General features: G+C 38.7%; 2 protein-coding genes across 2 annotated transcripts; one reads left to right on the top strand and one right to left on the bottom strand.

The window, feature by feature from the left end:
• Positions 1 to 1,549: 1,549 nt before the first annotated feature.
• Positions 1,550 to 12,206, top strand: LOC145391066 (zinc finger protein 706-like). Its single transcript, XM_080265796.1, has 3 exons — positions 1,550 to 1,582; positions 8,277 to 8,427; positions 9,059 to 12,206. Exons 2-3 carry the CDS (start codon positions 8,287 to 8,289, stop codon positions 9,146 to 9,148), a joined length of 231 nt encoding a protein of 76 aa, XP_080121922.1. The 5' UTR covers positions 1,550 to 1,582; positions 8,277 to 8,286; the 3' UTR covers positions 9,149 to 12,206.
• A 2,515-nt stretch (positions 12,207 to 14,721) lies between these two features.
• LOC145390922 (group XIIA secretory phospholipase A2-like) lies at positions 14,722 to 15,451 on the bottom strand. The gene has a single exon (XM_080265654.1). The coding sequence runs from the start codon at positions 15,395 to 15,397 to the stop codon at positions 14,801 to 14,803; it is 597 nt and encodes a 198-aa protein (XP_080121780.1). The 5' UTR covers positions 15,398 to 15,451; the 3' UTR covers positions 14,722 to 14,800.
• Between the last annotated feature and the right edge of the window lie 2,209 nt (positions 15,452 to 17,660).

Below are 17,660 nucleotides of genomic sequence, written 5' to 3'. Positions count from 1 at the left end.
AAACACACTAAGGGATTTTTTTTTTTTTAATTCTTTTAAAAAAATCTCTCCCCTGGAGTAAAGGTGTTTGGCTAAACAGACAAATAGACGGCTAGATAGATGGACAGACACAGACAAATATAGAGACAGACCGATAGACGGAGATAATATATAGGTAGATAGACAGACAAATAAATAACAATCTAAAATTGCCATCTCCATCTTTATTGCTGATTCGTAACAATAGATTAATACCAGAATATGATGCTAATCAAGTACGTGTATGTGGGTTAGAAAAGATAGCATTCCCCCCCCCCCCTTTGCCATTGAGGTACGTGAAATAAACTGCAACAGTGCGAAACTCTGGGCCAAGTTAAGATGAAAGAGAATAATATTTGTCTCTTGCAATAAAGAGGTCAAACAACTCTTCCACCAGATTCCTTAAAATCATGTCACTTGTTGCGTAAATGAGGCGCACAAGTGCAAATCATTGTGCTCATTTGTCCATTGCAAAGGAGTCGGTGATTACGAGAGGAAATGATTATAACTTTTAGTTCTTTTTTATGTACTTTATTATTATAATTTCCTGAGATAATTGGTAGAGAATAAGATATTTATGGAGAGTACAATTAACACACACACACACACACACACACACACACACACACACACACACACACACCACTCGCTGGCTCAGTACACCGCTCGCTGGCTCAGTGGTAACGTTCTCGCTTGCCAACTGGTAGAAGGGAGTTCGCGCCTTGCTCAGGTTGCGAAAAGTTTCACTGACGAAGCGAATGGTTACTGTCCCCCTGGAGCAAGGGGATGGGGGTGTGCGTGTGTGAAGGTCACAGCCTTGCCCATAGATCGGATTATATGAGCTTTCAGCTCTCTTCCGGGAGGGTAAAAGCTGACGATCACGCCCCCATCATGTGATCCTGACCGACCCGGTGAATTACACACAAGGAGAACAAGCTCGGATAAATTAAAATTCGGGAAACCTTGACAAGGTATATCAACCAACAATACAATACAATTTCTCCAAAGGCCTCCGTAATTGCTATAGATAAAAACAACTATTATAGTGCGAAAATTTGATAATAAGCCGAATCTGTTATTGCGCCGAAGAATGTTGGGATTCCACCCTTATTTTAGCCACTACATGGATTAAAAAACCTGAATGTTCATGGTACAATAAGCCAAATATCTGCAATATCATCTCTGCAAATTTCTAGCGTGAAAAATGTGACAAGGGGAGAAAGTGACCAGTGCAGCGTGAAGAGAGAGGTGGAGTGGAGTCTGCGTCACGAGTAGCAGAAGTGCCAAGTTAGCGTCTTTTTCGCTAGATCTAATGATATTTAGCCACAACTTTTTACAGCCGGTGAAGAAAAATCCATCGGTATTGTTTATATTCTAGGACTCATTCTAGCCATATTATACAGACTTTAGTATTTTTTTATGGCGCTTTCTTAGAGTTTTCCGTGCTTAGCGAGATTTAAACGTAGGTTGGTATAGAATTTAGCGTTATTTGGGTTTGGCAACCCTTCACATCTGATGGGCTATAGTGTGAGCAAAACAATCCAAAGGAGAGTGAGGTTATCTGGTAAGTAGAGATTCTTGCGTTTTTTCAGTCACATTTTCTATAGTTTCCCTTTCCACTGAGCGTTTTACAAGTTAATGTAACCCTGTACTCTCCCTCCAAGGCAAAAATAACCCGGGAAGGGGTGGTTTTATTGTTATATTACGAGAAATATGGACTTAACCCCATCGTGACAGGTTCAACGGCATGGTGCAACTATGGAGATTGATATGGAGGTAGGGAAGGAGATGAAGGTGTTAGATATATGCCTATCGACTGCACGACGGTCATCAGTGCGCATAATGAACGTGTGCCAAGTCTCAGCCATCCCCAGTGATTGAATACACTCCGCAATGTTCAGTTAACGTCCATATTCCCAAATGGGTGAAAGGGGACAAACAGTTCACCAATCAGACTGGCCTAAGAATATAACTAATTCTTCCATTTGCGAGTCAGAAATGCTGACTAATATACCAATGACTTCCCCTTGAGATCAAATAGGTACGGTACAGAGAGAGTATGGAAGAAAGAGTTGGAGGGAGATTTTGAGGAACGTTTGAACCAGTGAGAACGAAAAAGTTTTGCAGTTTCCAAGATTTTTAGTCTGCTGTCTTTTGTGTATTATCATAAGGGCACTGATGTTCTAGGTTAGAGTTGGTAATGTTAGGTATGTATCTAATGACTCTGTAATTTCAAACCATCGTTTCTATAGAGTTTGGTCTGTGAACGCAAAGCATGCCATCTTTATTTGAACTGTATAGCCTGTTGGGGAGGGCAGGAAACTATGAAATCCTACTAGCACACTTTTGAGCTTACATAATAGATGAAAGTCATATAATTTTTTTTAAAATGTGTTTGTTTCCAGATCAGAATTACAGCATAAAGGCCGGTTTGAATGAGATAAATCACGGTCATTTTTTGCACCAATTGGTGAGGGGGGAAAATGCCGAGTTCGGCAGTTCTCCTAGAAAGGTGTTCCCACGTGGGGATTGCAGAGGCAGAAATGTGGCAAAGGTGTTTATAAAGATGGACCACCATACCTGTACTAGGTGTGCAGCTCTTGCTCTTGTACTTTGACTATCGTACTTCTAGATGAGCCCTCAGCCATGATTTAGCTCATGTGAAATACTGTCACTACAGCTTTTTGGTTGCTTCAGATATCGTATACATAAGTTTTCTTAAGCATAAAATCATGTACAAGATTCCTTGTATATACCTTTATCTCATACTTAAATAATCATACTTTTATACTAACTCAAACTGGAATGAATGTTAAAGCGAGTGTAGTAATAGTAGTAGTAGTATAAACAAAAGATGGCATACCAAATTCGTCTTCGTTCCCAGAGCTTTGCCTTGCTCAATGTTTCCATTTTAATTGATCCAGCCTCAGTCTCCTGATTCTAGCAAAAAAAGACCTTCATATCAGTCTCTCCATTCTGGGAAAAAAAGTATCTGCGATTTTTGCCTGGGAGCAAATTTCGGCAAAAAGCAGCCGCAATTTAGCTTTTGTGAACCGGCCTTAATGAAGAATCCGTGGTGGCTAGAACATTGTATACCAGTATACTGTAGAGGTAACCAGAATATCTTTGGTTTCTGTCTATCTATCTATTGCCAGATGCAATAATCCTGTAAGGGGTGGCATTTTGACTTCGAGTTATTTGTTTTACAGGGAGGGGCACTAACCCTCCACCAACCCACTTGTTGACATGTAAGGAGCACGTATGGTTTGGTTAAATGGTTACCACCCAGCTTTGTAAATGGTTTCATGGCTTACAGGAAACCATTTGGCTTGTCACTTAATGTAAAGCCACCTATAAAGGAAAGAAAAGCAATAAGAAGTAACAGGAAAGATTGGAGAAATATGAAGAGAAGAGGGCAGGCACAGGAAAAGAATGATAAAGGCTAAGGAAGAAGTAGGCAGCACTACATCAGGTGAATGGATGATGGGTGCCACCACCTTTTTTTTTTTTTTTTTTTTTTTTTTTTTTTTTTTTGTGTCCGACTCTGGGCATAGGCTTCACAGCCTGCTATCAAGGCCCAGCAGTCCTCCTACATACCATACACCTCTACATGTCACCACTTCGGCGCCAACACCCACCGTCCATATTGAATACATGCTAGGGCTGTCTCATACAGGACTGGTGCATTGGTATTAGCGGGGGTATTTTTACAACATGTCGGCGGGTCTTCTGGTAGATCAGTAAAGCCTGATTTAATGAAATTCAAATCCTTAAACTGTTCCCTGCCCCAGCCGGGATTTGAACCTGGGCCCGTTAGGACCGCACGCCACCTCTCTACCGGTTGAGCCACCGCCTCCCCCTACCTTTGGTTTCTCTTGAACTTTATGTATTGGTGTGCATGTATACATTTTTGTAGTGATTGGGTTGCTGATGTATGAGTTGAATTTTTTTCCCATTTTTTTATTTTTGTTATTAGGTACCATATATGTTTGTTCTTTCTTTAACATTTTCCCCTATGCATTGATATTAACAGCCCAGAAAGATACCAGGCCTTAAGAGGTTGAGGGAGATTGTATAATAAAAACCATGACAAAGATGGTTTTAATTACATTGCCTAATTTATTCAGCCTTGACTGTTCTGCTCATGTAGTTTTGGGTACAGTAAGAGAGAGTATTTTTCACGACTAACCCAGACAGCCATGATGATTGATTACATGAGGCCTTGAAGACTGAGGGGAATATTTGCGTAAAAAGAATGTTGTGAAATTGTTGGTGATGTAAGGTTTCTCTTTCTGGCCTTGTTACCCAATACATAGACTGGATGCATAATCTTCCCAATAGTTTTGCATGTTTTTCCTCACATTTAGCACTTGTTAGACACCAGAATTTTAAGTTTCCTTTAATGTAATGAAACTTAATATTAGTTTGTTTAATTCAGTTCTCTTGATTTGGTAGAAACTTGAGTGGCGTTTTTTTTATTACCGTATATAGAACTGAAGGTTGTTAGTACGTATATGGTACTGTACCGTTAGAATGCAGTCAAGGTTTTTGATGACCTTGCTGAGCAGGAGCTGAAGGCCGAAGCAAGAGTACAGGTTGTAGAGCTAGAGTGCAGAGCATCATAACTATGTAGCTTTGTTTTAATCATGATGGAGCTTTACAAATGTGTTTTTGTGTGTTTTCACCCCACAGTATTGCCCTAACCATCCTCTGAGCTATGAACATTTTTGAATGAAGGGGAAAAAATGCTGGAAACTGTAGAGAATAATATATATATAAATCATCCAGCTATGTACTTTTTTTTTTTTCACCAAAGGGTGGTCTAAGATTGGGTTGAGAGCATTAAAAAAAATAAAAACAAGAAACTAGCATACAAAACAGAAATGACGTTTAGCTTCTTGATGAATACATAAAACGACTGTAGAAGTGTTTATTGCAGTGTGAAGGAAGAGGTGAGTTTTAACTTCACTGCACATGGAAAATTACTGGTACATGAACCCTGCCTCAGGGTTTTGTGAAAGTTAAGAGCTTTAGAATCATATGCTTTTCCAGGAAATCCTCCCAGTTTGCCAGTCATGAAGTCTGGGGGACTTCAAGCATTCTTCATTTTCTAATCTAGTGTGAATGTAGGATCATGAAAAATGTTAAGGGGGAGGGGGCTACAGGTTGTTGAGCTAGAAAATCCTTTAGACATGCTAGCTTGACTCCTACACACCGAGGGAGGGGTTTCACTGTCACCCCATTGTGTGGGAAAAGCTGACACCACCAGAAATGGTGTCTGGCCTTTTAGAATTACAGTGTGAAAAAAAAAAAAAAAAAAAGTACCAGCAAGCATTTAGCTGAAATATTGATGGCAAGTGGGGTTGCTCACCATCCACCCACTCGATTTAGTGCTGCTCCCGGGTGACTACCCTTTCCTTTCTTCCTTCTTTCCTTCCTTCCTCTTCTGTCTTTCTTTCCTTCATTCTTTCCTCTTCCTTTTGTCAACGGGTGACTACATGGAGTGATGAGCCAATTGGTTTCCTGTACACCAGGAACCATTTACTTCACTGGGTGGTAAGCATGTAGCCAAATTATGGCACCTGGTGGTTTAGTGTGTAATCAAGCCTGGGCAGGTTTATAACCAAGGGGTGGTTGGGGTTTATTGCTTATGTAATGCCTCTCAGGGATGAGTGAGGCAGGTCTTTCTCATCTTAAACGTCAGGACCAACTTGCCTAGCCCCGGGCTGCTACACTCTTCATGGGGCAATACAGGATTGGATGATGATCTAGGTCTCATAGCCTACATGCACACATACTGTTCTCATACTGTACTTTTATTGTTGAGGAGAGAGCAGTATTGCATAGTTCTAAGTTCATCTACAGGTTTCATTCATTCATACTGATAGAATTCAATGTATTGCCAAATGCCTTATTCCTGTAAGGGGTGGCCACAAACAAATTGCCTCCATGTCGCCCTGCCTCCGGCCATTTTCCTGCCCTCTCCCCCAGTTCACACCCTTCTCTCTCATATAACCCTCCACTCCATCCTTCCATCTCATCCTCGGCCTCCACCTCACTCACATAGCCTACACTCTCCTCGTTAGTCTCTCGTTCTCCATCCTCTCCACGTGGCCAAACCAACTCATTGTATTTCTCCTAACGCATTCTATCACATCCACATCTACACCACAATGCTCTTTCACTTCCTTATTTGTCAGTCTCCTACCATGTAACTCCACATGCTTCTGTCAAATAACTCATTTCCACTGCTCCTACTCATGACTTCTGTCCTTCCAACAAGGGCCAAGCTTCACCTCCATATGTTAGAGTTGATATCAATCAAAGTACTGTACTGTACTATCATGCAGTGCCTTTTTTTTTTTTTTTTTTTTTTTTTTTTTTTTCATGCCCACTTCCATATTTCTTATCACTGTTATTATTATGCTTAGATCCACACCAGTATTACATACCTCACCATGTAAGATCATCATAAAAAAAAAATAATAATAAGTCCTGTGGATGTCATTTGGGTGGATGAGTGAACATGAAAGGTGACAGACAACTTTTTATAATGACACAGTACTGCATGAATGTGGTTGGTATGCCATATCACACATGCTACCTTTTATAACACCATTGCAGTCCTTGTAGTAAGCATGAGTGCTCATGCATACAGAGGCTTTCTCCCTGGTGTACAGCTACTCACACATTTCCGTGGGCTTTCAGCTTCATAGCCTTAACCACTGGCATTCTAGTTATCACACATATACTGTACTCTATGTACTGTTATTAGTTCTAAAGCCATTGAGGTTTAATATCCCTGTAGTGCCTATCTGCCAGGAGTCAGATCTCAAGAACTGCTAAAGAATTGAAGGGGACACTTGATGCTGCTTTGAGGGTGTTCACCACATCATCTACCCGGTGTGAGCTTTGCATACTTATCATGACCTTTTTAACGTGTTAGAGTAAACAAAACTGCATTATTAGATGCGGGAGCATCTTAGGAGCAATCTTGTCCATCTTACTCTTCCTATGATTTTCAGAAACAAAATGCTTCATTGCTGTAAACTTAATAAAGCACACCACACCTCATAAAAATCTCCCTACCACACCTCATCAGTGGCCCTGAAATTCCCCTATCTTGTACTTTTGTACTTGTTTTATACATCTTCAATGAAAGGTGCTTCCAGTACTTGGCTTTATGTGAACTTTAATAATACTGCTAGCTACCGTACCTGCCAGTGCCAGGCTGTATAAACCAACCATTACAGTTCATACATACCCAGTATATACTGTATATACACTTCTACTTAGTGGGTATCAGTCCACAATACAACACCAACCATTGGTTTTATGTTAACAGGGAAATGGTTGTTTACCCTTGCCCTAGTCCCAAATTCCAGTGCAGTATACTTTACAGCATGAGTTTCAGATGAAAGTAATGTTAAACTACCACTGATATCATTATTAGCCAGTCACAAGCAACAGCAGTATATGATATTGTAATGATAAACACTATATTGATTAACAATAGTAAACACTTTCATTTTTCTTTCTTTTGGGTGTTTGCTTAAAGTGTAAACCACCAAAACAAACACAAAACTTCAAAACAAAAACACAAAAAAATCATGCCTACAAAAATTTTGTAACACAGAGCATTGGTTTATGAAAAATATTGTCCATAATTTAAAAATGTGTTATTAGAAATCTTTGGTAACTACAGAGGAAAGATATGCTTGTCCTGTTCTGGTACTAACACACTGGTAAACATTGAGCTTTGGTATCAAGAATGTAAAAGCAAAGCAGACATAAAAGATGATAAGGTTTATTGACTCTGCTTGCCCAGACACATGCTTGCACCAGATGTGTGTAACTAGGAGAGTCTGGCACCAAAGCACCAGCTGCCATCACTGAGCCTCAGTCATAACAACAAACAGCCAGTGGACATGTGTTGGACTCAGAGCTTTGTTGACCATGCTTCATTGTAACCCCCCCTTCTCCTAAGCTGACATATTTTGAAAATATACAGTACCCAAACTTTCAGTCCTATTAACACCCCCTTTTCACAGCTGATCTCTTCCAGAACATAGATTATCCCTGGCTGTCTTCCATATCTGGATCACCTCATCCCATGTCAAAGTGAGATGGGAAGCAACCATAATGATTCTGGATATGATATTATTTTAAAGCTATAACACTACCCGTATTGCTAATTGCACCTTTTAGTGTCTTAAAATACTGTTATAGCAGTACTGTTTAGTATTCTACTTTTTTAGATCTGGAACAATGGCTCGTGGACACCAGAAAGCTCAGTCACAAGAGAGGAACAAGGCCAAACAGGCTGCTTCAAAGAAGACAGGCCATAATGCCAATCAACAGAAGAAAGCTGCCCTGAAGGCCCTTACTTTCCAGTGCCCTATTTGTCGGGTAAGTTTCAAGTAGATACATAAGATACATACAGTAGATAGCTAGACAGTACAAACAGTTTTCTGTTTATCTCAAGTGATAAAAATGTTATAATTCTTTATAGAAAATTTTGTAAGTTGGAAGAAACTACCAGAATGGAACCTGATATGCTGTTTTTCTGTATGAGACAAGGGTAGCAGTGACTTATCAAAAAGTCACTCTTTGTTCATTTATTTTATTTTTTTTTTATTTTTTATTTTTATTTTTTAATACAGTACTAGTTACTATATTACATTACCCACAGTCAGTCCTCACATAAAATGTAGGATGTGTGCAGGCAAAATGCTAGTTTAAGGTTAGCATGCTTCTGGTTCATGAATGTGCAGTTAATAGCCTCCCAGTCATATCTGACGTTTAGCAACATTATAGTGAACCACAAGGAACTTATAACTGAAGAAAAGGTGATAAATATTCAGCAACTTCATAATTAGACAGTTTTAAATGAAACAGTTTTAAACCCGGAAAATTATGGAATTAGGTCTTTTTATTATTATTATTTTTATTTATTATTTTTTTTTTTACTGTGATTGAGGCATTGGATATGGGACTTAATTATAATGAGTAGCTATACTAAGTATAAATTTTGTCACAGGGCATGATGCCAGACCCCAAGACGTACAAGCAGCACTATGAAAACAAGCATCCCAACTCCCAGCTGCCTGATGAGCTGAAGGACATCTGATGTTGCTGGGGAGCTGTATGCCGAGGCTGAAGCTACGTTCACTTGTGGGATCTGCTGTGCCAGGTCGTCACCCTGTCTTGCAGTCACACACATCAGAGTGTCTACTGATTCCTGTTCTTTACACATCACACATCACTGTTCCTCTCATTATGTGGTCATAGGAACTCCTACACTATGTTGACATAGTATTTAGTTTACTCTTGCTAGTCTGATGATTCTCTTCAACTTCAGGAGAGACATCAGGTTGTGAATGGGCTAATGGAGACTGTTTCTAACCTCATCACATCACATGGTCTCTTTAATCTCTTCAAAAAGCATCTGGGGATAGCATGAGTAAACTAAAATATACTGGTATATAACTATACATTATCATAGTGAAGGAGCTCATCAGTCCTGTTGATGGGTGTGTCTCTTATTGATGCTGCCCGTTGATTTTGTGACACTTTGACCTTCATCCTCTCTTCTAAGCTCCAGAATATACAAAATATCTCTTTGTTCTCTTCACATAGTATAATATACACAGAGGAGGATCTGAGGGCAAAAAAATGTGTTTTCGTTGCCTTTAAGGAAATTAGTGAAGAAAATGATTGTCAGATGTTTTGCAAGTCTGGGTGCTTCACTTAAGAACCATGTAGTCATTTATATAGATTTGTTCCTATTAGTGAGCATTGCTTGTTGGGTTGAGATTTACATTATTCAATTTGTCATGTTTTTCTAAGTACTAGGTGTTAAAACTTGTGTTAGAGTATGTATGGTTTTTACTGTGTTGTACAGTATACTAGTCTGGAAATATTTGATTTTCATAGGATGTGATTATTTGTTGCTTTCATGTAATTGTCATTTGTATGATTTTATTGTAGATCCTGAAATTTTTTATGTTTCACCTTACTAATGATTAGTACTCAAAAATTTAGTCTTATTTCAGTATTCTGCAAGACAAGGTGACTAAAAAAGAAAGAAAGATAGGCTAAACACCCACTTTTGTATGCCAAACAAGTTGAAATGCAGTTTAGGTTTGATTATAGTCTGTGATAACTAAGATATGATTATTTATACCACCTGGCAACCCCGGCTGTCCCACTGTGCTTGGCTCAACCTGGCTGCCTCACCCTCTTACCCTCAACTCCCTCACCTCCCCCACCCACCCAACTCCATCACCCCCTCAACTCTACTCCCCCCCCCCCCCCCCCACATTGACCCTGTAGCTCATCATTGACCCGGGTTTCGTGTTTTAAAGAAAACTCCGTGCTCGTTGTCCGGTGTAATGCAAATGTTATTTGCTTATGTACCAAGAGAGAATGTTCATCTCAGCTGCGTACAAATTCTTCCTCGGATGTCAGTTAGTACAGCACATTTGTACAGTGACATCTTCATTACTATTCTTGCAATTTCCACACAGTTTTAGTCTCCTCAGAAGAGACTTTCTAAATTGGAATGGTTAACAGTATCTTTCATTGACTACTTCATTATGAGAGGTCTTTATTGAGGTGAATAAAATTGGTTGGAGGTAACAAGAATGAATTAACATGAATTGCCAGTGTAGTGAAAACATTAATATTATCGTAATATCCTAAGTACCCAATTATGAATTGGTCATTTAACATCTCAAATAAGTTATGGAAAAGAATGTCACCTTTTTACAAAACACTTTAGATGCAAAGCTAATATGAAGTGGAGCATAGAGTGTTTATTACAGCACTTGACCCAGGTCGCAGTAGATCACCATTATTTAGGTACATGGTGAGAAGTGAAAGGAAATATGTTCTGCGTAACCTTGAGGCCTCGTTAGTGATTCGTTGAGATGTTTGTCTTTTTGTGTTGTCGTACTTTTTCATTGTTGCTATTGCTGAATGGAAATTGTGATTCTTGCAGTGACTTGATGGCAGAAGAGCTAGTTTCAAACATACTCAGTGATATGGCAAGTTCACATACACCCCATGTTCTGCCAAGTGGGCCATTTTTTCTCTAGTTTTTTATTGTGACGGTGGCACAATATCCATTGTTCCTGAATCAAAGTAGCTGCCTCATGCAGTTTTTGTGATATTCTTCATTCTTCATGTGCACCTAGGTGGTATAGTGGTTGAAATCCCCTAGTTATGCTGATGACCTTGCCTAGGCTTTATCTCCAAGAGGTGACAGGAGGTTCTCCAGGCATGTAATGCCACGAAGGAGAGGAGACTGGTAATCTACCTTTTAAATGTAGTGGACTACAGTAGCTTAGCCATGGGCTCCTACACCCTGATGAAGGTAGTGTGGGATTAGCTGTTACTTTGGTGCACCATGAGATAGCTAAAAAAAAAAAAAAAAAAAAAATGTCTTAAAATGTATGAAGAGTTAACAGATGGCAGCTATTTAGATTTTGGAACATTCAGGTAGCAGTCTTACATTTTAGAGTATGTCCAAATGAATGATATTAAGGGAATACCAAGTGATGGAGTTACTCAGTTGCAGCCACAGTTCCATCACATTTACTGAGTTTGTATGGAAAGTTGATCTTCGTACAGATTGTGGAAGACCTTTGGCAACCGTGACCAACATTCTGTATTCAGTGGCACATTTTGGCATTTTATTTTTTGACTTGTAGTCTCAAATTTGCTTTTTACCCCCCAAGATTAAGGCACTTCATTGCTTTGGGTTTTAAAGCTTAAGGATATGCATGCATTATTTGTTAGAGGTTTGTATTAGTCTGGAGATCTTGTTGTCATTGCCATTACCAATATCATCCCATACACCAAGTATAACATTATTAGCTCAAGGTTTTATTATATTTTATATACATGCCATGTAAACCATGGGGATAATAAAGTGTTATCACAATAAGCTATTTTTAATTATAATATACTGTATATAATAATGACATCTTTGTCCATTATCATGCGTTAAATGCCATGCAGAACCGAAACAATCCATACATTGCAGAAGGAGGTGGCTTGAATGATCGTGTGTCCCATTTCATTAGGCATGTTTTTTATAGTTCACATTTTTGTACTTTGTCTTACCGTGAAATTTTATCCTGTCCAACTTAATCTTAAGAGGGGGGGAAAAAGAAGTGAGGCTGGTAAAAAAAAAAAAAAAAAAAAAAAATGGTGTAAGGGTGCCATTTGGGGTTTGTTATGTGGTACATGCAGACTCAGATCCACAAGAGGCCACTGGAATATTTATCATGAAATGCCACAAGGAATGTAGGCCTGCCACCTTACCTGTGAATGTCCAAGATTATAATGGTCTAGTCTTGAGACCATGTTACAGTATAGGATAATAGTATATTGGACTGGTTGATACCATTACCTTTTAATAAGAATTGTTTGCTGAATGGTTAGATTTGTTGGCATAACTTGAAGGAGAATGAAAGTCCATTGAATATAATGAAGTTCTTTGATATGAATAAAAAGATCATCATCTCATTATTCATTCATTCATCATCTAATCCTTTGTTGCCCCATGAGAAGCATAGGAGCCTGGAGCTAGGCAAGTTGGTCCTGACAATCTACAAGAAGAAAATAGACACGGTATCATCAAGTAGAAATACACACTAGGGAGATCACAGTTTTTTTACTGTTCCATAGAACAAAACAGGTGATCTATAAGATGACAATGGCAACCCAGAGATGAGACAGGTAAGCAGATGATACAATAGATTATATTGGCAAATATAGTGAACTAACATGAAACAGATGGTCAGCATACAGATCCAGAGTTGATAGAGAAACATGATAATTATGAGTCCACACTCATGTAAAAGAATATCCTCTGAGGAAGAGCATATTCATTACTTGGAAGGAAAAACATGGTATGAGAGATGCAGTGTCATAACATTAAAGGTAATGGAATATTAAAAAAAAGATATGATGCAAAGGCAACAAAATTACAATGTTGGTGCGGTGCTCCCTCCTGGGAACCACCTGACTGCAGATAGTAGTGATAGAGTGGCATTCTGACCTGCATAAGTACAGCATTATGAGGGAAAAATGTTAATCTCAGTAACCATTACTGTAAAGCAACAGAAACTCAGTTAAATGCTGCCACTCATGTTTCAGCCAAATTACTGTGTACAGTCTTTGATTACTTTGGTAACCAAGATGCCACAGTCTTTAATTATTTCTCTCGCTGAAAATTTTACTAAGATACAAAACCACATATACTGTCATTACATACTTAGAGATGTAAAAATAATACTGTTCTGGCTAACATCTAATGATCAACCCAAAACTGTCTGCTGTCACATCAATATCCTTTCATTCAAAGCAATTTACTTTAAGCTGCCAACTACAGTAAGGCATTAGATATTACAGACAGAAATATGGGACTCACCTGCATACAGGTAAAATCACAAACGTGATGGCAAACCCCAACTTTTTATTTTAAATAATTACAGAAGCATGTGACAGATAAAAATGTATCTGGCCTCTTTATATAATTGCTGACTGCACTCTGTAATGTAGAATGTAGGCTAATCAAATGTAATAAACAGGAACTATACTAATGACTAAATAAGGGGTTTGTATTCCCCTTTGTTATTAACTTTTAAGCATAAGGTCATCAATGGCAGCACTTAACTTCACACGCTAAACTATACCTGTACTCACGCAATATACTGCATTCAAATTACTTCAAAAAGTATACATTGTCATCAAAATTCAAAATCTCTGTTAAATGATAATGGAGTTTAGATACATAAATAGACTGATATAGATAGAAAGACAGTGACAGATTAAACAGAAGAAAACTACAGTCCATTACAGCCTTATCATTAGCTGAAACATCATTCATCCATTTATAACATAGCACAAGTTGCAGGTTAGTTTGTGATTGATGGTCAATATGGACAGTTGATACTGGTACAATTAATATTTCACAACTTCAGTGGTATCATGGACTGTGCTCTTTGGGTTCTGGACATCTCATTTGGCTAGTAAAATTATCAGTAACTGTTAAACCATGGAGTGATGAAAGGAGGTGTAAATCCAATGCAATGTCTTTAATTATACTATTCTGGCTACCACTGACAGTTTTACGTGGTTTAAGAGGTGGAACTTTACTCACATGGTTAAGAATTTTCTATATTTACATGGTTAAAAATCTACAGGATCTCCATTAGCAGACTAAGCATGAGACATCTAGTCTCCTTTATTTTTGCTGCCAGATATTAATCAGCTCAGGAAAAGCATCTCAAGTCACTGAATTACAGAATGCATATGGGTCATTTCCTTGAGACCAAAATCTTTTCTTACTGAGTACAACAGCTATGTATGGCACAATGACAGTATACAGGCATTGTAATAACAGTACATTACAGTACTGTATATGAACTGTCCTAAATCAATCAACAGCTTGAAACAAAACCTTCAATTCTGAATGATGCAGTGTACAATTACAGAAGAATTATATCCATATATGTAAATGCTACCTGCACAGATACAACAGTTCCATATGTGGGCATCCCTTTTTAACATGAATGCCAACGGACTGACTATCTGACAAGTAATGTGATGTGAGTCTAACAAAAATACCCTGTAACAAAAAAAAAAAAAAAAAAAAAAAAAAAAGGATTGTTTGATCTATGAAGTAGCGACTGGGTTCCACAGGCCTAAGTGGCATACAGTATAATGAAGACTACCCATACTACAACAGGTGTTAAGCTGCTACTGACTGCTATAATTCAGTTTTTGTACCTGAAGTTGGTACACAAATACAAGCACCACGCTGAGCATCTTTATAGGATGTGCAGCCCAGAGCCAGTGTTGCTGTGTATAGAAGCTTGGCTCCACCCTGGCATTTCTTGTGACCTAGAACATCAACTTCTTTCTTAACTGCATCACAAATTCTGTACAAACACCTTTTAAAGGACCGATCACATTCCTCCTTATCACTTCCACATGTGTCATAACAAATGTCATGTTCATTACAGCACTGAACCATCTCTGGTCTTGGTAAGTCCTTCTCTTCAAAGAATACTCCCAGTGACCCACAGCCATTTGCTTCGGGTGTGTGGTTTGGATTTGATATAGGAATTTTGTTCTTGGGACACCTATAAATACAGTCCTCTTCTAAAGTAGAGTCAATAAAACTTTCTACAAGCTTTACTGTTTTAGCCACTGTCTTTAATCCTCCATTCACAGCACTAGCAACTTCTTTAAAAGCTTTCTGGGCATGAACCATGTTTTCGTACAATGCATCAAAATAGGATTCTTTGCATAATACCTGAGGTACTATCAATGTGGTCAGAAACAGGAGTCTACTAAGCTTCATAATAACTTAGTGTAGTTTGTGTCCTCTTGAAAAGTTCCTGGATTTACTTCAAACATGGATTCTGAAAAGATAACATATGATTAGCAAAACTGATCCAAAGATGGAAGATTACAGTTTATTTTCTGGCATGCAATCTCTGCTAAAATACCATAACAGGTAAGGAGCAAAGAAATTGTGGGATGGTGCATGGAGAGAAATAACTATCCAATTGGATACATGATCTAAGTTACAGATCGGTTTGGTCTTTCTAATGGAGCTTAGCAAATCCTATTCATGGATCTGAAGTGCTGAAGGTGCAAATGACCATACACCAATCAATGTGCCCCTGCAAGGATAGTGATCACAACCACCCTCTTTTCAGTTTATGTGAAGGATCTCTTGAAGGACACCTGATCAAGTGGCAAGTCGTTTGAAGAAGATGCAAAAATCTAAAGGAGGATTAAAACCCCTGCTGATGGACAGACTCCTCAGGGAGATATTAATAACCTTTCACAGTGGAGCCAGAAGTGGTTGTGGAATTAGCAGAGAAGTGCAGGGTCATGCATACTGGATAACAGGTGTCAGTTTCATACAGACTTCATGCTCCTTGCCACAACTCATCAAGAGAAAGAACTGGGAATCTATATCACACCAGATCTGAAACCTGCAACACAAGTCTCCTGAGCAATAGCAGAACCCAGTTCCATGATGGGACTGCTAAGGAGTACATTCATGTACATGAATTCAGAGATGTTTCTTCCTCTCCATATGGCTTTGGTTAGGTCCTGCCTAGAATTCTGTCTTCAGGCCTGGTCTCCATATACCCAAGGTGAGATATACAAACTGGAACATGTGCAGCTTTGTGCTAATAGACTGGTCTCAGAACTATGAGGACTTTCTTAAAAGGAAAGGCTGTTTGGACTTAGACTTACAACACTGGAGCAACAGAGGGTAAGAGGTGACATAAGTGAGACCTTCAAGTTTCTGAAGGGAACTGATAGTTAACAACCATCACTTCCTTCTGCTGGCCCCATAATACGATCACCCACAGACCAGGGAACATACTCAGAAGCTGAGGAAACAGAAGCACTATACCACAAAGAGGAACAAGTTTTTTGGTAGTAGAACTGTCATCAAATGGAAAGGTCTGCAAGAGGCAAAGTTGTTCCATTTAGCTATATCTATATATCTAGCACTGTTATTAGCACACACAGTAGCTGTTTCTACATCATGTAAATAAAAGAAAGGATAAGGCAACATGCCAGCATGTCACTGTCAGAATCATGATAATGGGTTCATTATAACACCATGAAGTGAAATGAATGTGCAGCTTAACCTTTCAGTGAAAACAGAACTGTCATAACCATAGGCAAAGGTTGCAGTACTGGTACTTAAGGAATTATTAATGGAAATACAGTATTATCATTACATTCTTTCTGTTTACATAGCTCTGCCGATTCCTTCAGGGCTCCGCTCACTCGATCCTCCGGCCAATAGGAGCACTATGAAGAAAGGTAGGTATTATTTTACAAGTGGACAATATGCAGTTCTGGAATTTTAGCACATTATCGTATAGTATAGTCCCTAAGGATCACAAATAACCCCCATTACCCCATTTGGAAATTGATTATTAATCCCCTAAGATAGGTTAGGTATGTTGGGTTTGGTTTGGTTAGTTTTATTGTGTTTGGTGAGGGGCATTTCCGACAAAAATGAAGGTCAGAAATATTCGAATTGCATCAAAAACTGCCAGAAAAATATATTGCACTAACTGGGGAGTGTATCGTCCACTTGTAAAAATTTACCAAAAGGTACTGGTCTAAAATCTACTCTCGTGAGCATCTAGTAGATACAGAAAGCTTTAACCAGTCTCGACTGGTCTAAAACAGCCCCATGATAATGAAGTTGCACATACCCCTGCTTTACCAATTTGTCCACCTGAGCATCAAAGACACAGGAGTCCATGAAACTACAGTACTCAAACCTGCATGATGTTAACAGTAATGTTGTATTAACATCCTCAGGTTCCTGATACCTTTAATAAAAAATTATATTAATCTACGGTAAATAAAATATGGTACAAGTCCTAGATCTGACATGTCCACCTGAAGGTAAGATGTCGTTTTGCACACCTACCGTAAATGGCAAAATAACATCTGATCTATATCATATCCATGGTAAGTTACTTTTCCATGACTTTCCCCATATTCTAGTTCTAAAAACTCAGCATTCGCAATGGAAGGATGTCGATTTAAGGCCAAGTTAATGTGGACATGTTAATACT

The sequence above is a fragment of the Coenobita brevimanus genome, chromosome 16 (genome assembly GCF_032717465.1).
Source record: "Coenobita brevimanus isolate Jiangsu-jjx chromosome 16, ASM3271746v2, whole genome shotgun sequence".
NCBI classification, from domain to species: Eukaryota; Metazoa; Arthropoda; class Malacostraca; order Decapoda; family Coenobitidae; genus Coenobita; species Coenobita brevimanus.
This window is presented reverse-complemented; position numbering and strand designations above follow the sequence as displayed.